The sequence below is a fragment of the Pseudorasbora parva genome, chromosome 11 (assembly GCF_024679245.1).
Source record: "Pseudorasbora parva isolate DD20220531a chromosome 11, ASM2467924v1, whole genome shotgun sequence".
Taxonomy (NCBI): Eukaryota; Metazoa; Chordata; class Actinopteri; order Cypriniformes; family Gobionidae; genus Pseudorasbora; species Pseudorasbora parva.
The window spans coordinates 47,715,295-47,738,065 of NC_090182.1; the positions used below are offsets into that span (position 1 = coordinate 47,715,295).

Below are 22,771 nucleotides of genomic sequence, written 5' to 3' on the forward strand. Positions count from 1 at the left end.
TGACTCTGACCGTTTGACCATATTACTTACAGCCTCCAGACAGACTGTCTTTGATGAAAGAATACAAATGTGGAAATGCTATTGTGCCTTTTAATAATGTTTGTGTAAATTCTTTTATTTATAATTTTGGTCTTTTACACTGCAAAAAAAAAATGCTTTTCTTATTTAGTATTTCTTCCTTGTTTATTGTCTAAATATTTACAAATTCTTAAATCAAGATGCATTTACTAGATCAGTAAAATGACATAAGATATTTTTTGTTTTCTGAGAAAAAAAAATCCAAAGGAAGTTTTTGCTTAAAACAAGCACACTTATCCTAGCCTAGAAATCCAGACGCCCCCTAGCGGCAGCAAATCTAATCTGCCCGTGAGTGTCGTCCAGCAACTCTCAATACCCTTCTGAGCTGTACCCTTCCCACTCTGGACGGGCCAATCACATCGTGTGTAGAGTCGGTGGGCGGGGCCATAATGACGACGGCCGAGTTGCGTTTGCGTGCTTCTAGTAAACACAGAAACTGGCGAACGGCGGTCTGTCGAATCAGCTTTGACCGCGACTCTGGAAGTCTTGAGTTAAGCTTTTCTCTGAGAAAAGAACAAAGAACGGCACTGAAGTCATTCTGAAGAAGGGAAGATGTGTTCAGAGTTTAGCCGACCGGATACGGCGAATGTTTAATCTGTCAACAAGCTCTGCTTCACCGTCGTTGCTCTGGTTGGTGTAGCGCTATCCTATCGCGTGCAGAGGGAGTTTGACAGACAGCCGTTTATCCGCCCCTCGGATTGAGCCGTCAATGGAGAGTTTCAGACCAAACATCTGGATGTGGCTCCGGCTTGTCAGGCTACACTTATCCATCCATGGGGTTAGAAAAATAATCTTATTTCAAGATTAAAGACACAAGATTTAAAACAAAAACATGATCATTTTTCTTAACCCATGGACAGATAATTGTGCTTTTTTAAAGCAAAAACTCAATTTGGATTTTATTTTTCAGAAAACAAGAAAGAAATATTTTCTGTCATTGCAATTATCTAGTAAAATCATTTTGATTTAGAATTTTTTGATGTTTGGACTGTAAACAAGACAAAATACTAAACAAGAAACACATTTTTGCAGTTTACATGTTAAACATGTTTTAGATATGCTGCCATCATAACAATGGGGTTCAAATAAAAACTATCGTTACAATTACAACCTGATCTCACAGAAATGAACACGGACCCTAAACTCAAACCCGTGGTAGCTTCACGGAATTGCTGAAAACTCCCTGATGGGTCCACATGTGATGCCTATGTCAGTCAATGACAGGCAGCATAATAAAGAACACATTTCAGTCACATGTATTTATTGCAAAAACTGACCCAAAACAGTATAAAAGATTAACTTGTGTTGTATTCCAAGTCTTCTGGAGTCAGACGATATCTTCATGTGCAGAGCCGAACAGCCCTATAACTACTCAAGCTGCATAGGGCCCGCAAATTACTCAAGGCCCCGCCTCCTCCTCGTGTCAAAGCGCGTCAATCAATTTTATTTTTTAATTGATTAATTTTCTATTAATTCAAAGAACAATAACATAATTTATTAGGAAACAGTATAAAAAGAAAAAGAAAAGAAAAAAGGTTACAATTTACAATTGTAGAGTTGCCAGGTGAAATAAATCCAGAGCAAATGCATGCGTCCATAGACAAACATCAAATAAATGTATATAACATTTACAAACTTTCAAAGTTCTTAAAGCTTTCTTATTTAGAGAGTCTCTGATACTGTCAATATATATATATAAAAAAAGGGATTTGTGTTTGTATATATTATTTCGATTTTTTCAAATAAAATAGTGACGAGGAGAAAAATTATCTTTATATATTAATGACCAAGATAGGAGCATTTGTTTATGAGAGGCCGATCACTTTGCTGGGATTTTGTCTATAGTTACATATCAAACATAATGAGGAATAAAGAGGGATCTACAGCTAACTGACTTATAATAATTCCTCTATCTGCAATTAAGATTGCTTTAGGAATATTTTTTTAACATGCACAGATAATTGGGTTACGAGCAGGAAAAGGAGATATGGGACAACCCTGTCTAATACCTCTTTTTAGTTCGTAGTTCCATGATTAAGTTTGATTGAGCACAAAAGAAATGACCAAATCCAAAAGCCTTTAAGGAAGAAAATAAATTATGTTCAACATTATCAAACACTTTATGAAAATCTAAGAAAAATATAAAACTATTTTCATTAACTAGCTATATGAGTAAACTAATATATCTAATACACTGTAAAACATTTGTGGTGGTTTTTGTTGGTTTAACTTAAAAAAGTAAGTAACCTGGTTGCCTTCAAATTTTGAGTTTATTGAAATTAAAAGTTTGAGCGTGATGCTAACAGTCTAATCCGATTCAATGATGTATGCTAAGCTATGCTAAAAGTGCTACCGCCAGATACTGAGATCGGCTGAATGGATTCAACAACGGTAAAACGCAACTGGTTAACTCTAATGCTACGCTCACACTGGAGCTCAACTACAAACACAAGATTATTCATTTTTTTAATAGGCGCTGTCTTCATAAATAAACAACATATTTTAGCTTTAAACTCTGGTAAAAATGGTTCAGGACCATCATAGATACGACACATTTAAATTATGTTCACTTTACTTAAACGTATCTTATTTTGATATAATTATATTGAATTGTGTTCAGTCAACCTAATATATTTAAAACTGAAGTTTACCTAATTAGTTTGTGTTAAAACTACATGAAATATTTGTGTTGACATAACTAACGGCAGTGGATCTGTAGTTCCCAGCATGCTTTGCAAGGGACTAAATTATGAGAGTAAATTTGGGGATTAAAGTGTTATTTTATGGTTTTCGGTAAAGGGAAAGGGTTGTTAGTTAGTGTTAGTGTTAATGTTCAGTTATGTTGGACACTGAGAGGAGTTTCTGTAATGTTTCTGAATTCTGTGGTTACCTTTATGCTGAAGAGCGGCGCCTGGGCTTAGGGCGTGGGCACTCACTGAGCTATGCTAATGCTAGGCGTTACATCACCCTTTTCTTAAATTATCATTATATACACTGTGTATGATGACGAAGGTTTGACACGTTCAAAAAACTCATGTTATAAGTATAAAAATATAACTTAAACTGTATTTGATTAAATTGAGTTGGACCAAATCAATTACATTTCATTGCATGAATTAGATTTTTATGATTTGGGGCTACACACATTTATTGGACGGAAAACCTGCCCAATGAGTTATTTTTTTGAGTGTACATTATCAACGGAAATGCATTAAAACTACATTTAGTGACAAAATAACAGTATTTTTTAATTATGCAGGGTTTCTCATCACGTCACTTTGCCACATGACAGCAGCAAGCAGGCTCCTCATTGGTTAATGCAGCGCTAATTGACAGCAAAGTTAAAAAATTTCAACTCGGGTGTAGACGTGAATTTGCTTCAAACATGTAGATGCAGAAAAAGCACCACTCACGCAAGACGCTCAATTCGCGTTCGGTGTGAACGTACCGAGGGACTTGGTAACTGAGCCTATTTTTAAAAAAGTGGAGTGCTCCTTTAAGTTTGTAAGTAGAGGAGATGCTGGATGATCAGACGGTACTAGCGCACACCAGATGATCCAGCAGATTGGCCTCAGTCTCAACAGACTCTCTGAGGACGGAGTTAGTGCGCAGAGCTCCACTCAAACCAGGACTTTTCATCCCTAAAGACACGTCTAGAAGAGCTTTCCATTCAGGCTCATTACAGAGATTCTACAGAAAACACTCTTCTATAAATATTGTTCGTTTGTTCCTCATTCTCTGAGGGTTTTGTTCAGAGGAGGGAGGATTGTATTGGGAGCCCTGAGGTGTCAGGTGTAACTGCAGCTCAGGGGTCAGGGAGGAGAGCCATTAGCAGACTTTTGCTTAGGGCCCCTGGGAGGTCAGGATCGGCTCTGTTGATGTGAAGATTTTGGTTGTTCTTAATGTTTTAGTCGCTGAAATGATGATCGCGGACCTTTGTGAACACACACCCACTCATTCATATTTCTCATTCAAATGATACACAAGACTCTTTAGAATGACGCGATCGGTCACGAGACACACGAGAGCCGATGCTGTAAAAGCTGACCTGATGTTTCTTCCGGCCGTAATATTTGAAATGTATTTTTCGCTTTTGGGGATTTTCTTCAAACAAATCCAACACTTGGAATATTTGTACTTTCTGAATAAATTGTGCCTGCAGCACTGCAAAAAATGCTCTTCTTCCTCAGTATTTTTGTCTTGTTTCTAGTCCAAACACCTAAAAATTCTTAAAACAAGAAGTATTTACTAGACAAGCAAACGTCATTGTCTTGTTTTGGGAAAATTAACTCTAAATGAAGAGAGTTTTTGCTTAAAATAAGATAAATAATCTGCCAATGGGGTGAGAAAAATAATCTTAACTCAAACAGAAAACAAGATTATTTTTCTCACCCCATTGGCAGATTATTTATCTTATTTTAAGCAAAAACTCTCTTCATTTTGAGTTATTTTCAACAAAACAAGACAATAATTTGTACTTGTCTAGTAAATGTTTCTTAATGTAAGAATTTTTTTGATATTTTGACTACACTGTAAAAAATTATATAAAAAAACAAAAGTTACCTGGTTACCTTAAAATTTTGAGTTCATTGAAATTAAAATGCTGAGTTAATACAATGAAATTTTTTTGAGATACGACAACCTTTATTAAAATATTATTAAAAGATTTTGTAAGCATATTGGGTAATTGTGTGTTTTATTTCTGATGACGCAGTAAAACATGCCAAATAGTTATATTTTCATGATTTATCAAATTTTATTGGATACAATAATATTTTGAGTTTCTATTTATTAAACAAATTTCCTTCGTTGTATTAACTCAAATTTTTTATTTCAATAAACTCAAAATTTTAAGGCAACCAGGTTACTTACTTTTTAAAGTTAAACCAACAAAAACCAACAAAACTTTGTTACAGTGTAGAAACAAGACAAAAATACTAAGTAAGAGAAGCATTTTTTGCAGTGAGTCGTATCTGCCTGTTATATCCTGATTTTTATAATACACATGTTTAGGAAAGAGTTTGAGTTACACTTTCAAAATGTCTCTGACAAAGAGATGACAATGTAAAAATGTGTGCCTTGAATTAGGGATGTCTCGATCCGATCACATGATTTCAGACTCGATCGGAATCGGACGTTACATCCCGATCAGGACTCGGATATAATGTATATTCTGGGGTGAGCTGAGCATGATGACACATCAATAATATGGGTTGTAACTTGAAAATAATGCTTTATGTATGTTTCTGTAGATGGATACACGTGCTGGCTCCTCAGTGATACATTACAACAGCGCTAATATCACCCGTGTGAGAACGCGCGCGCTGATCTGTCTCTGTGCATCATCCGAAAGCGCGCACTCGTCTCTCAGCGCGCAGATATTGAGCTCTCTTTCAAGACTTGCCCTTAAACGGACCAACTCACACAAGAAGTGTCAGCATGTCCATCTTGATGAGTATCCAAGCAGACATATAGTCTGAATATGCCTTAAGAGGACTTTATACAGCCGAGAAAGACGACGCAGAGCCATCCATTAGGTCTTAAAGGGGCAGTAGCTGCGCTGTCTGTTTAATGTCAAACAAAAGATAAGGAATCACCCACTGCTCTTGATTGAATAGCTTTTGTAAGGATTATTCTTTAATTTAAACAGTTAAATATGCAGCTATTTTACATTTGACTAGCCTACTTTATTCAATTTCTCTACCTAAAAACTAATGTTAGACCTATAAAAACCTGAAAAGCATTCTTAATTACACTTCAGTCAAATAACACTTCAAATATTTTTTCCCCAAAGTTAGTTTATGTCATTGTAGGCAGTTATCATCACGATGATTTCATTTAAAGTGTTCGTTTTTTAAGTAAGTTTAGTTTTAGTTAGTTATTTGATGCTGTAAAAACGGCTGTGACGTCATGATTGACAGCTGAGATCGACGTCTTCTCTGAGTTAAGTTGTCACTGAGGCACTAACAGAATTTTTCAGGATTTTTGGGAGCAGATTATTTAATTTAATTTAATTTCCATAACTGTTTATTTCACACCAACATAATTAATTGTTCAGCATCTGTGAGAGTTTGGGCGGGCTTTAGATATCGCCGTTGTACTTCCTGCTCTGCGCAACTCCGGTCCCAGACTTTTTTATATTTACTGTAGCACTAAAATCCAAAAGTGAAGAATTTGTGTTTATTTATTACTTGATTGTTCAGGCTACCTCACAGAAGTGCTCTTTGTTAGAGTTGTTGAATGTTAAAATAAGGTGAATAAAATAAAAAATAAGGAACATCCTGGTTCGTTTTTTCGCTCTTCTTTATTCTTATTTTATGTATTATAGACGTATCGGATCGGGACTCGGTATCGGCAGATACTCAAAATCAAATGACTCGGACTCGAGGGCAAAAAAACCTGATCGGGACATCCCTACCTTGAATGCATTGTAAGTCGCTTTGGATAAAAGCGTCTGCAAAATGCGTAAATGTAAATGTCTGAACAAAAGAAAATGAATGTAAATAAAATTATGCTAACTAAATCAAACGGATGAATAAGGTGTCGGAACAAAGGATCCGTGTGTGGACCACAGATGCTGTTTGTCATTGACGTGCATCGGCATCATATGCGGACCCATTGCGCAATTTTCAGCGATTCTGTGAAAATACCACAGATTTTGAGTTACCGTGTTCATTTCCCGGAATTCTGTGAGACCAGGTTGTACACTTGTTGGGTGTAAGCAGATAAATATCACATTATTATTTTCGGCTAAACTATCCCTTTAACAACAAGAGCAACATGATTCAAATTACCTTTGATTATGGACACTTTTACCAGCACTGAAGCTATTGTAGTCGTTTCCACGAACTGAAAACATTAGCTGGGCTACTCCCACGCCTCCATGATCACGTCTCACTCTAAAAAAACTAAACATTAAACTCGGAAGCACTGCTTAACCACAACTGATATGAGCCAGGAGGTCAAATCTAACATGATTGTGGGACATTAAATACACTGCAAAAAATGCTCTTCTTGCTCAGTATTTTAGTCTGTTTCTAGTCAAATATCAAACAGTTCTCACATTTAGAAACATTTACTAGACAAGTAAAAATTATTGTCTTGTTTTGGGAAAAATAACTCTAAATGAAGAGAGTTTTTGCTTAAAATAAGATAAATAATCTGCCAATGGGGTGAGAAAAATAATCTTGTTTTCTGTTTGAATTAAGATTATTTTTCTCACCCCATTGGCAGATTATTTATCTTATTTTAAGCAAAAACTCTCTTCATTTAGAGTTATTTTTCCCCAAAACAAGACAATTACTTTTGCTTGTCTAGTAAATACTTCTTGTTTTAAGAATTTTTAGATGTTTGGACGAGAAACAAGACAAAAATACTGAGGAAGAAGAGCATTTTTTGCAGTGTATTAATAACATTAAAGATGTGCCGGTTTAGAGGTTTATTTAAAACACTCTTGGAAAGCCACGTTGATTTTCAGCCTCACTGGAGATGGTCAAATGAGTGTCAGAGCGATTATTATTTGCTACACTTTATCTGTACAATAAAACATAATAGGATGAAGAGGTGAACAGCACTGAAGTATTTTTACTTTTTTTTAATTTTATTTTTTGTTTTTTAAGTATAATGTACTTTATCAGTTTTCTTCTTTGGAAAAAATGTACTTCACAATATTCCAAAACATAATATTGTACTTTTTCTGCAATATATTTCACATTGAATAGCATTAAAAATAACATTAAAAAAACAACTTGAAAAAAGTTGAAATGACTGATTTATTTGTGTTGATTCCGCAAAAAAATCACACATTGTAAAACACAAATTGAAAAAAGTTGAGATGATGTTGTTTTGTTGGTTCTAACTACCAATTTCCACTAGTTTTTCTTGTTGACTCTACTTTTGTAGATAACAGTTATACGAACTGAAAATAAGCTGTCTGTGACACACACAAACAAAATGTTTAGTTGAGTCAACATGACATTATTTGTTTTCCGGAGAGATGCAACTAATCTGTAACAAATCTTTTGTAGTTGAGCCAGTTCGACATCTTGTGTCTTTTGGCAACAGAAGCTCTTATTCAGCATGAGCCGGTTCACATGTAGACTTTCTTACTGGAAGGTTAGCATTTTGGTGATGAGTGTTTCCTTTAGTTGGGCAGTTTGAGTCTAGGGGATTGTGTGAGTTTGTAACAGTGTTTAACAAAACACATCAAATAATGCTGTAACCAATGATCAGGTGGTCTAGAGAACAGCTTTATAAAGGGGAGTGGTTAACTACTTTATTCATGATCAAAGTTATATTTTGTAAATGGTATATTATATTTACCAACAAAAGTTTTTTTTGCAGATCAGTCATTCTGAAGTTTGATTTTTAAATACATTGGGGGAGCTTTTTTTAGACACAGACATCTAGAATCAGCATATGAATCTCAACAATGGTGACATGTTTCATGCCACAATGCATGCTGGGAGCCCTCATTTTAATACTACGTTGGCTCCCAGCATGCATTGCGGCATGACGCATGACACCCCCCATAATGTATTACAACTTCAGAAGGTCTGCTCTACTGCTACAAAGTTTTGCTGGTAAAATATTGGTCAGAAATATTATTGATTTATTAGAGTTTATGATTTTTTGCTAAACACCGTTACAAAGGCCACAAACTCACACCATGAGGCTAGCTGCCCGACCAAAGGAAACACTCATCACCAAAATGCTGATGACCAAAGTGACCAAATGATTTCCAATTTAAAAATCTACATCTAAACCTGTTTCCAATGGACAACATTTCTTAAACTGGCTCAACTACAAAAGATTTGTTACTGAATAGATGCATATCTCCAGAAAACAAATTATGTCTAGTTGACACAACAACAACAAATATGTCACAAACAACTGATTTTCAGTTCGTATAACTGTAATTTACAAAAGTTGAGTCAACAAAACAAAAAAAGCCAGTGGAAATTGGTACTAAGTTGGTACTAACTTTTTTTTTTAGTGAATGTAGTACTGTATACTTTTACTCAAGTAAACGTAATTCAAAGTTTTACTTGAGTAAGTTTTACACACCGCAAAAAATGCATTTCTTACTTAGTATTTTTGTCATGTTTGTAGTCAAAATATAAAAAAAATCTTACATTAGGAAACATTTACTAAACTGTAAAAAAAATTGTTGGTTTAACTTAAAAAAGTCAGTAACCTGGTTGCCTTAAAATTTTGAGTTTATTGAAATTAAAAATTTGAGTTGATACCACATAAAAAATGTGATAAATCATGAAAATAGCACAATTTGGCTGCGTCATCACAAATAAAACACACAATTACCCAATATGCTCACACAATCTTTTAATAACATTTTAATAAAGGTTGTCAAATCTAAAAAAAAATGTTTATTGTATTAACTCAAATTTTTAAGGTCAACCAGGTAACTTTTTTTCTAAATAATGTTTTACAGTGTAGACACGTAACAATTATTGTCTTGTTTTGGGGAAAAAATTGTCTTTTTTTGTTTTTTGCTTAAAATAAGATAAATAATCTGCCAATGGGGTAAAAAAAAATTGTGTTTTCTGATTGAATTAAGATTATTATAAAGTTTCAGACCTGAAAACTTCATTGTTAGTCAAAGAAAAACATTTATGGACACATCAGGGCCATAAACGACCGTGTGCCGCATCTGTACATCATCTCTATACAAATTGAGCTGGATTTGCAGACATATTGAGATTAAAACACAATGCTGTGCTTCTATATTGGATCCGACAGGAATGGTGCAACACACTTACGTGAGTAAAACGTGTTTTTATATGTAAAAGTATTGCATTGTTATAGCTCGTTTTGCTTATGTGTGCGTGTCTAACGTCTCTACACATCATCTGATCTACATTGTTCTACAGAGATGATGGGAGGGAAAACACTTCACTGCTTTTGCATTCGCTTGCTGAAGTTCAGCATATCCAGACAGTGCTTACCTTTGGCTTTCATGTCACATTCAGATTCAACACTCAGAATCTTACAGCTTACAGCTCTTGCAGAAGGTTGGCCTTGTTTTGTTTCGTTGCTTCTATTACTCTCCCCTTTTTTTGAGTCGTTTTGGATAAAAGCATCTGCTAAATGATTAAATGTAAATGTAAAATGTATAAAGCGCTTTTACAATGACGATTGTTTCAAAGCAGCTTCACAGAAATCCCCATCCTCCAGCTTGCAGAGCAGAGCTTTATCTTAGAGCATATGGAAACGTGTCGTTGTGTGTTTGAGGAAAATGAGCTCCGTGGTTCACATTAAAGGTGCATGAACATTTTGCTCTACAAACTTAATTAACACCTTCAATGTGAATTTTAACCTGTATCTGAAGACAAAAGGAAGACTCGATATATTACAAAGTCTTTATTTCATCAGTTAATGCATTTGGTCAATTACAGATAAACGTTAAAACATGATATAAAACATGAGTATCTTAAGTTAACCGTTCAAAACGGAGTGTAATATAAAGCAATTTTAGAAGACACTCGAATCAGGAATCAAAGAAAATGCCCGAAGTGCGTCTTTCAGGAAACCTTAAACACAAAACAGCTTTTGAAATGGGAGCAATACGAATGCATGTCGAATATTGTCTCTCATTAAATCAGGTCTTCAGCACTGGACTGAAGCAGAGGTCAGAGGTCAGTCGCCGATGTTTCGTCACAGATCAGCTGACCTTTCCGTCTGCAGCTGGTCAGAATGGATTAACACACACACATCTGTAACACACACTTCTGTATAATGAAGAGTTTCAGCCCAGCAGCGAGATCAGCATCACCACACCCATGAACTGAGTGAAGAGAATCACCGGCGTGAAGAAGGACCAGACCGGCCAAAGAGCCACGTTAAAGCTGAAACACACACACACACACACACACACACACACACACACACACACACACACACACACACACATCATCATCATCATCAACATCATCATCATCATCATCATCTTATCAGTCACATCTGCTTCTGACTGGACAAAACAACATCAATACATTTCAGCAAACAGTTCATAATACAATAACACTTTATTGATTGATTTTTAAAGAATACTCGGAAAACTTACATGACAATTTGTGAAAAACAAAACAGATTTTCAGAATAAATTAAAAATGTCATAGGGCCTTGAATGTCTTCTTTTTAATTGTATGTTTTATAAATTGTTACATTTTATACAGGTTTTATGATTGCAACAGTTAACACATCTGAATTATCCAGGTCTAATTTTTGTGGTAATTTTAGTCTAATTTTCGGATTTAATGCAAACCGTTTAATAATGATGTCAAGCGGTTTCCATTAATGAGACACATAGCAGAGCTGTTGATTAATCTTTAAGAGACGAACTTTATTCCTAAATGACAACTATTCGTCTCTTTTCAAGCTTTGACAAGTCCAATCACAGCTAACCAATGCACCCTTAATAGGTGGTATTTTTATTGAACTGCATATTTCTTTTTTAATAATGTATTATGCTCATTTTGTTATAACAATATAGACCTGGTTTCACAGACAGGGTTTAGATTAAACCCGGATTAGGCCTTAGTTCAATTCGTTTGGGTCACATGACGTCACGGCCTCAGTAACGCCTGCGATATGTTGAGCAGTTGGCTGCAACAACAGCCGAAAGAGGAACCCCGGACTGGTATTTTATTATTTTATGAAGAACAAACTGTTAAATAATAAATATTATTTCATAGCCTACTTCCTGTACTATCATAAAGGGATGATGTTTTATGTTTCTGAATGAATGATGACTGTGGTATGTTCTCTTTGGAGGATTTACTGCCGTGCGTTTATGAGCTCAAGTGTTTGATTGAGATTATCTTATGTTTTATGTTTCAATTGATCAAAAATAGGTCAGGAAAAGTCAGGGATATTCGGTTTTGATTGATTTGGTTTCGGGAGTAGAGATAAAAGCCTGCTAATGTAACTACACTGACAGTGAGTGCATTCACATGCACGTTCCGATTATGCCTAATAAGCCGGCAATGAACACGGTCAAGTAAACGCGGTAACCCGTTTTCTTTTATCGGAGTAGTAGTCATAAACGGCGTGTGGCAAGCAGCGAGGCGAGGGACCGTGAGAGCGGGCCGGTGGCGAGTGATAATGAGTGCCAGCTGCACGACACACCGGTCTCGACTTACGGCGGAGCGACAACGTTTTGTTGTGTGTGTGTGTGGCAGTCGTCCGTGAGGGGCCGCCCGCGTAACTTTCGTTTAGTTTAGTTTTATTTGATTAAAAGTTTCTGAATGTTCGCCGGTTCCCGCCTCCTTCCTTCCCATCTACGAACCCCGTTACACGGCGTAAGCATACCGATCGACACGGTGGAGTTTTTTGCGCCTCTTACCCGATTGCACATTAACCTGCTTTCTGTCGGCTTACTGAAGCGCGCATGTGTGATAGGTGACAAAAACAAACTTAGATCAGGTTTTAATGCATCCATCGAGTGTTCGGCATGAAATAAGGACATATATCACAAACGCAGACTCTTTTAAGACCCAGAAAATTATCAAAATGTGTTCTCATCTCAGCAGTCATCAGCAGAAGTAGAAGAGGTTCAGTCTAAACGCTGCATTTGTAACTGCATGAGAGAATAATATAAGCCGAAAAATATGTTGCCGCTGATATTGCTATGCATCGGTACTCTTGAAAGCCTTCAAACGATCTCCACCCTAAGGGGAGGGGTTATGCACAAGATACATTATATTTAATAATAGACAAACGAAAACTGGAGGTAACAAATAAGGATCGGAGCCTCAAATAGACATTTTCTCCAGGCATCTCTGTCTCTCTCTCTCTCATTCAAATGGACAGTTTGGGCGGCCACAGGGCGAGATCGGTCGTAAATATGGCGCCGTTCTATTTGGTAGTGAAGTAGGTGGCATCTATGAATTAGGACATTTAAGAAGCTTTTATAAACATACAGGTGCTGACATATAATTAGAATATCATCAGAAAGTTGATTGATTCCACTAATTCCATTCAAAAAGTGAAACTTGTATATTATATTCATTCATTACACACAGACTGATATATTTCAAATATATTTCAAGTGTCACTTTTTGAATGGAATTAGTAAAACAAACAAACTTTTTAAAGATACTCTAATTATATGACCAGCACGTGTATATGCAAAATATATCATTTATATGCGGTTTCAGAGAGATCATCACCTCCTAGCGTTTAGAAAGTTATAATGTAATAAAGACTTGTTTACTGAAATCATGTGACTCTGAATCACTTATTTAAAAAAAAAAAAAAAAAGATTAACAAAAGTTTAAAGCGTTACACCATGACAGTGGTTCTGACCTGCAGGATGCGGCGATGAAGGCAGCTGTGGTGATGGCAGGGATGGCGGGATATTCCTGCTCATAGTGCCTGATGCCTCTGAACCACTCCAGATAGACAATGCAGAACGCAGCCAGACTGAGGCACAATCCCAGCAGCACCAGACCCACGGAGAACCACCAGCTGAAACACAGGCATTACACCAGCTGAAACATGCGTGTAACACTAGCTGAACTCCAGCAGAAACACGGGCCTCACACCCGCAGAAACACGGGCCTCACTCCGGCCGAAACACGGGCCTCACTCCGGCCGAGACATGGGCCTCACTCCAGCCTAAACACGGGCCTCACACCCGCAGAAACACGGGCCTCACTCCGGCCGAAACATGGGCCTCACTCCGGCCGAAACACGGGCCTCACTCCGGCCGAAACACGGGCCTCACTCCGGCCGAAACACGGGCCTCACTCCGGCCGAAACACGGGCCTCACTCCGGCCGAAACACGGGCCTCACTCCGGCCGAAACACGGGCCTCACTCCAGCCGAAACACGGGCCTCACTCCGGCCGAAACATGGGCCTCACTCCGGCCGAAACACGGGCCTCACACCCGCAGAAACACGGGCCTCCCACCGGCCGAACCACGGGCCTCACTCCGGCCGAAACACGGGCCTCACACCCGCAGAAACACGGACCTCACTCCGGCCGAAACACGGGCCTCACTCCGGCTGAAACACGGGCCTCCCACCGGCCGAAACACGGACCTCACTCCGGCCGAAACACGGGCCTCACTCCGGCCGAAACACGGGCCTCACACCCGCAGAAACACGGGCCTCCCATCGGCCGAAACACGGACCTCACTCCGGCCGAAACACGGGCCTCCCACCGGCCGAACCACGGGCCTCCCACCGGCCGAAACACGGGCCTCACACCCGCAGAAACTCGGGCCTCCCACCGGCCGAAACACGGGCCTCACACCGGCCGAAACACGGGCCTCACACCGGCCGAAACACGGGCCTCACACCGGCCTAAAAACGGGCCTCACACCGGCCGAAACACGGGCCTCCCACCGGCAGAAACACGGGCCTCACTCCGGCAGGAACACGGACCTCACTCCGGCCGAAACACGGGCCTCACACCGGCAGGAACACGGACCTCACTCCGGCCGAAACACGGGCCTCACTCCGGCCGAAACACGGGCCTCCCACCGGCCAAAACACGGGCCTTACACCGGCAGAAACACGGGCCTCACTCCGGCCGAAACACGGGCCTCACTCCGGCCGAAACACGGGCCTCCCACCGGCCAAAACACGGGCCTCACTCCGGCAGGAACACGGACCTCACTCCGGCCGAAACACGGGCCTCACACCGGCAGGAACACGGACCTCACTCCGGCAAAAACACGGGCCTCACACCGGCAAAAACACGGGCCTCACACCGGCAGAAACACGGGCCTCACACCGGCAGAAACACGGGCCTCACTCCGGCAGAAACACGGGGCCTCACTCCGGCCGAAACACGCCTCACGACCCTAGATAGTTAGTTAAAGCTAGGATTGGTTAGTTAAAGTTAGGGTTGGTTAGTTAAGGTTAGAGTTGGTTAGTTATGGTTGGTTAATTAAGGTTATGGTTGGTTAGTTATGGTTAGGGTTGGTTAGTTAAGGTTATGGTTGGTTCGTTACGGTTAGGGTTGGTTGGTTAAGGTTAGGGTTGGTTAGTTATGGTTGATTAGTTAAGGTTAAAGTTGGTTAGTTAAGGTTAGGGATGGTTAGTTAGTTTGTTTGTTCGTTAGTTAGTTAGTTAGTTAGTTAGTTAAGTTTAGTTAGTTACGGTTAGGGTTCGTTAATTAAGCTTAGTTAGTTAGTTAGTTGTTACGGTTAGTTAATTAAGGTTAGGGTTAGTTATGGTTAGGGTTAGTTAGTTACGGTTAGAGTTAGTTAGTTAGTTAGTTATTTAGTTAGTTAGTTAAAGTTAGGGTTGGTTAGTTAAGCTTAGGGATGGTTAGTTAAGATTAGGGTTGGTTAGTTAAGGTTAGGGTTAGTTACGGTTAGGGTTAGTTACAGTTAGTTAGTTAGTTAGTTAGTTAGTTAGTTAGTTAGTTAAGGTTAGGGTTGGTTAGTTAAGGTTAGTTACGGTTAGTTACAGTTAGTTAGTTAGTTAGTTAGTTAGTTAAGGTTAGGGTTAGTTAGTTGGTTAGTTAGTTAGTTCGTTAGTTAAGGTTAGGGTTAGTTAGTTAGTTAGTTAGTTAGTTAGTTAGTTAGTTAAGGTTAGGGTTTGTTAAGTAGTTAGTTAGTTAAGGTTAGTTAGTTAGTTAGTTAGTTAGTTAGTTAGTTAGTTGGTTAGTTAGTTAAGGTTAGTTAGTTAGTTAGTTAGTTAGTTAGTTAGTTAGTTAGTTAAGGTTAGGGTTTGTTAAGTAGTTAGTTAGTTAAGGTTAGTTAGTTAGTTAGTTAGTTAGTTAGTTAGTTAGTTAGTTAGTTAGTTAGTTAGTTGGTTAGTTAGTTAAGGTTAGTTAGTTAGTTAGTTAAAGGTTGGGGTTAGTCATCATCCTCACCTGTGAATGTCCGTGTGGTTCAGCACTATAGAGAAGAAATCCACATAGTAAGTGAGAGCGGCAGCAGCCAGAATCCAGAAGACAGAGTGACGGTTGATCCGAGCGGACGGCTTCAGCTCCACATCCTCATCAGGACCAGCAGCTACACAACATCAACAGAGCAACACAACACAACATCAGCAGAGCACACAACATCAACAGAGCAACACAACACAACATCAACAGAGCAACACAACATCAGCAGAGCACACAACATCAACAGAGCAACACAACACAACATCAACAGAGCAGCACAACACAACATCAACAGAGCAACACAACATCATCAGAGAAACACAACATTCACACAACACCATCAGATCAACACAACATCAGCAGAGCACACAACACAACATCAACAGAGCAGCACAACACAACATCAACAGAGCAACACAACATCATCAGAGAAACACAACATTCACACAACATCATCAGAACAACACAACATCAGCAGAGCACACAACACAACATCAACAGAGCAACACAACATCATCAGAGAAACACAACATTCACACAACATCATCAGAACAACACAACAACAGCAGAGTAGCACAACACAATCAGAGCAACACAACATTAGAACACAACATCATCAACACAACATCATCCGAGCAACACAACATCATCAACACAACATCACAACAACACAACACCATCAACAGAGCAACACAACACAACATCATCAGAACACCACAACATCATCTGAGCAACACAACATCATCAACAACACAACACCAACACAACATTCACACAACATCATCAGATCAACACAACTTTCACATAACACCATCAGAGCAACACAACATTCACATCACATCATCAGATCAACACAACATTCACACAACATCATCAGATCAACACAACATTTACACAACACCATCAGAGCAACACAACATCAGAAAAACACCATCAGATCAACACAACATTCACACATCATCATCAGAGCAACACAACATTCACACAACACCATCAGATCAAAACAACATTCACACAACACCATCAGATCAACACAACACCATCAGATCAACACAACACCATCAGAGCAACACAACATTCACACAGCATCATCAGAACAACACAACATTCACACAACACCATCAGAACAACACAACATTCACACAGCATCATCAGAACAACACAACATTCACACAACACCATCAGAACAACACAACATTCACACAGCATCATCAGATCAACACAACATTCACACAGCATCATCAGATCAACACAACACCATCAGAGCAACACAACATTCACACAGCATCATCAGAGCAACACAACACCATCAGAGCAACACAACATTCACACAACATCATCAGATCAACACAACACCATCAGAGCAACACAACATTCACACAACACCATCAGAGCAACACAACATTCACACAACATCATGAGAGAAACACAACATTCACACAGCATCATCAGAACAACACAACATTCACACAACACCATCAGATCAAAACAACATTCACACAACACCAGAGCAACACAACATTCACACAGCATCATCAGAGCAACACAACATTCACACAGCATCATCAGAGCGACACAACACCATCAGAGCAACACCACATTCACAAAACATCATCAGATCAACACAACACCATCAGAGCAACACAACATTCACACAGCATCATCAGATCAACACAACACCATCAGAACAACACAACATTCACACAGCATCATCAGAGCAACACAACATTCACACAGCATCATCAGAGCAACACAACATTCACACAGCATCATCAGAGCAACACAACATTCACACAACACCATCAGATCAACACAACACCATCAGATCAACACAACACCATCAGAGCAACACAACACCATCAGATCAACACAACACCATCAGAGCAACACAACATTCACACAGCATGATCAGAGCAACACAACATCCACAAAACATCATCAGATCAACACAACACCATCAGAGCAACACAACATTCACACAACACCATCAGAGCAACACAACATTCACACAACACCATCAGAGCAACACAACATTCACACAGCATCATCAGAACAACACAACATTCACACAGCATCATCAGAGCAACACAACATTCACAAAACATCATCAGATCAACACAACACCATCAGAGCAACACAACATTCACACAGCATCATCAGAACAACACAACATTCACACAGCATCATCAGAGCAACACAACATTCACGCAACACCATCAGAGCAACACAACATTCACACAACACCATCAGAACAACACAACATTCACACAGCATCATCAGAGCAACACAACATTCACACAGCATCATCAGAACAACACAACATTCACACAGCATCATCAGAGCAACACAACATTCACAAAACATCATCAGATCAACACAACATTCACACAACACCAGAGCAACACAACATTCACACAACACCATCAGAACAACACAACATTCACACAGCATCATCAGAGCAACACAACATTCACACAGCATCATCAGAGCAACACAACATTCACACAGCATCATCAGAGCAACACAACATTCACACAGCATCATCAGAGCGACACAACACCATCAGAGCAACACCACATTCACAAAACATCATCAGATCAACACAACACCATCAGAGCAACACAACATTCACACAGCATCATCAGATCAACACAACACCATCAGAACAACACAACATTCACACAGCATCATCAGAGCAACACAACATTCACACAGCATCATCAGAGCAACACAACATTCACACAGCATCATCAGAGCAACACAACATTCACACAACACCATCAGATCAACACAACACCATCAGATCAACACAACACCATCAGATCAACACAACACCATCAGAGCAACACAACATTCACACAGCATGATCAGAGCAACACAACATCCACAAAACATCATCAGATCAACACAACACCATCAGAGCAACACAACATTCACACAACACCATCAGAGCAACACAACATTCACACAACACCATCAGAGCAACACAACATTCACACAGCATCATCAGAACAACACAACATTCACACAGCATCATCAGAGCAACACAACATTCACAAAACATCATCAGATCAACACAACACCATCAGAGCAACACAACATTCACACAGCATCATCAGAACAACACAACATTCACACAACACCATCAGAGCAACACAACATTCACACAACATCATGAGAGAAACACAACATTCACACAGCATCATCAGAACAACACAACATTCACACAACACCATCAGATCAAAACAACATTCACACAACACCAGAGCAACACAACATTCACACAGCATCATCAGAGCAACACAACATTCACACAGCATCATCAGAGCGACACAACACCATCAGAGCAACACCACATTCACAAAACATCATCAGATCAACACAACACCATCAGAGCAACACAACATTCACACAGCATCATCAGATCAACACAACACCATCAGAACAACACAACATTCACACAGCATCATCAGAGCAACACAACATTCACACAGCATCATCAGAGCAACACAACATTCACACAGCATCATCAGAGCAACACAACATTCACACAACACCATCAGATCAACACAACACCATCAGATCAACACAACACCATCAGAGCAACACAACACCATCAGATCAACACAACACCATCAGAGCAACACAACATTCACACAGCATGATCAGAGCAACACAACATCCACAAAACATCATCAGATCAACACAACATCATCAGATCAACACAACACCATCAGAGCAACACAACATTCACACAGCATCATCAGAACAACACAACATTCACACAGCATCATCAGAGCAACACAACATTCACACAACACCATCAGATCAACACAACATTCACGCAACACCATCAGATCAACACAACACCATCAGATCAACACAACATTCACACAACACCATCAGATCAACACAACATTCACACAGCATCATCAGAGCAACACAACATTCACGCAACACCATCAGAGCAACACAACATTCACACAACACCATCAGAACAACACAACATTCACACAGCATCATCAGAGCAACACAACATTCACACAGCATCATCAGAACAACACAACATTCACACAGCATCATCAGAGCAACACAACATTCACAAAACATCATCAGATCAACACAACACCATCAGATCAACACAACATTCACACAACACCAGAGCAACACAACATTCACACAACACCATCAGAACAACACAACATTCACACAACACCAGAGCAACACAACATTCACACAACACCATCAGAACAACACAACATTCACACAGCATCATCAGAGCAACACAACATTCACACAGCATCATCAGAGCAACACAACATTCACACAGCATCATCAGAGCAACACAACATTCACACAGCATCATCAGAGCGACACAACACCATCAGAGCAACACCACATTCACAAAACATCATCAGATCAACACAACACCATCAGAGCAACACAACATTCACACAGCATCATCAGATCAACACAACACCATCAGAACAACACAACATTCACACAGCATCATCAGAGCAACACAACATTCACACAGCATCATCAGAGCAACACAACATTCACACAGCATCATCAGAGCAACACAACATTCACACAACACCATCAGATCAACACAACACCATCAGATCAACACAACACCATCAGATCAACACAACACCATCAGAGCAACACAACATTCACACAGCATGATCAGAGCAACACAACATCCACAAAACATCATCAGATCAACACAACACCATCAGAGCAACACAACATTCACACAACACCATCAGAGCAACACAACATTCACACAACACCATCAGAGCAACACAACATTCACACAGCATCATCAGAACAACACAACATTCACACAGCATCATCAGAGCAACACAACATTCACAAAACATCATCAGATCAACACAACACCATCAGAGCAACACAACATTCACACAGCATCATCAGAACAACACAACATTCACACAACACCATCAGATCAACACAACATTCACGCAACACCATCAGATCAACACAACACCATCAGATCAACACAACATTCACACAACACCATCAGATCAACACAACATTCACGCAACACCATCAGATCAACACAACATTCACACAGCATCATCAGAGCAACACAACATTCACACATCATCATCAGAGCAACACAACATTCACGCAACACCATCAGAGCAACACAACATTCACACAACACCATCAGAACAACACAACATTCACACAGCATCATCAGAGCAACACAACATTCACACAGCATCATCACAACAACACAACATTCACACAGCATCATCAGAGCAACACAACATTCACAAAACATCATCAGATCAACACAACACCATCAGATCAAAACAACATTCACACAACACCAGAGCAACACAACATTCACACAACACCATCAGAACAACACAACATTCACACAGCATCATCAGAGCAACACAACATTCACACAGCATCATCAGAGCAACACAACATTCACACAGCATCATCAGAGCAACACAACACCATCAGAGCAACACCACATTCACAAAACATCATCAGAGCAACACCACATTCACAAAACATCATCAGATCAACACAACACCATCAGAGCAACACAACATTCACACAGCATCATCAGATCAACACAACACCATCAGAACAACACAACATTCACACAGCATCATCAGAGCAACACAACATTCACACAGCATCATCAGAGCAACACAACATTCACACAGCATCATCAGAGCAACACAACATTCACACAACACCATCAGATCAACACAACACCATCAGATCAACACAACACCATCAGAGCAACACAACATTCACACAGCATGATCAGAGCAACACAACATCCACAAAACATCATCAGATCAACACAACACCATCAGAGCAACACAACATTCACACAACACCATCAGAGCAACACAACATTCACACAACACCATCAGAGCAACACAACATTCACACAGCATCATCAGAACAACACAACATTCACAAAACATCATCAGATCAACACAACACCATCAGAGCAACTCAACATTCACACAGCATCATCAGAACAACACAACATTCACACAACACCATCAGATCAACACAACATTCACGCAACACCATCAGATCAACACAACACCATCAGATCAACACAACATTCACACAACACCATCAGATCAACACAACATTCACACAACACCATCAGATCAACACAACATTCACGCAACACCATCAGATCAACACAACACCATCAGATCAACACAACATTCACGCAACACCATCAGAGCAACACAACATTCACACAACACCATCAGAACAACACAACATTCACACAGCATCATCAGAGCAACACAACATTCACACAGCATCATCAGAACAACACAACATTCACACAGCATCATCAGAGCAACACAACATTCACAAAACATCATCAGATCAACACAACACCATCAGAGCAACACAACATTCACACAACACCATCAGAGCAACACAACATTCACACAGCACCATCAGAGCAACACAACATTCACACAACACCATCAGATCAACACAACATTCACACAGCATCATCAGAGCAACACAACATTCACGCAACACCATCAGATCAACACAACATTCACACAGCATCATCAGAGCAACACAACATTCACGCAACACCATCAGAGCAACACAACATTCACACAACACCATCAGAGCAACACAACATTCACACAACATCATCAGATCAACACAACATTCACACAACACCATCAGAACAACACAACATTCAAGCAACACCATCAGAGCAACACAACATTCACACAACATCATCAGATCAACACAACATTCACACAACACCATCAGATCAACACAACA

The 22,771-nt window shown here is 39.5% G+C and overlaps 1 protein-coding gene across 1 annotated transcript in view; it reads right to left on the reverse strand.

The window, feature by feature from the left end:
• Window positions 1-10,445: 10,445 nt before the first annotated feature.
• tmem128 (transmembrane protein 128) overlaps window positions 10,446-22,771 on the reverse strand; it is a 14,413-nt gene continuing 2,087 nt past the window's right edge. Inside the window, exons 2-4 of the mRNA XM_067456719.1 lie at window positions 15,929-16,070; window positions 13,405-13,566; window positions 10,446-10,943 (exon numbers count right to left, since the gene is read on the reverse strand). Coding sequence (XP_067312820.1) covers window positions 10,844-10,943; window positions 13,405-13,566; window positions 15,929-16,070 — 404 coding nt within the window. The 3' untranslated portion in view covers window positions 10,446-10,843. The remainder of the gene's footprint in view (window positions 10,944-13,404; window positions 13,567-15,928; window positions 16,071-22,771) is intronic.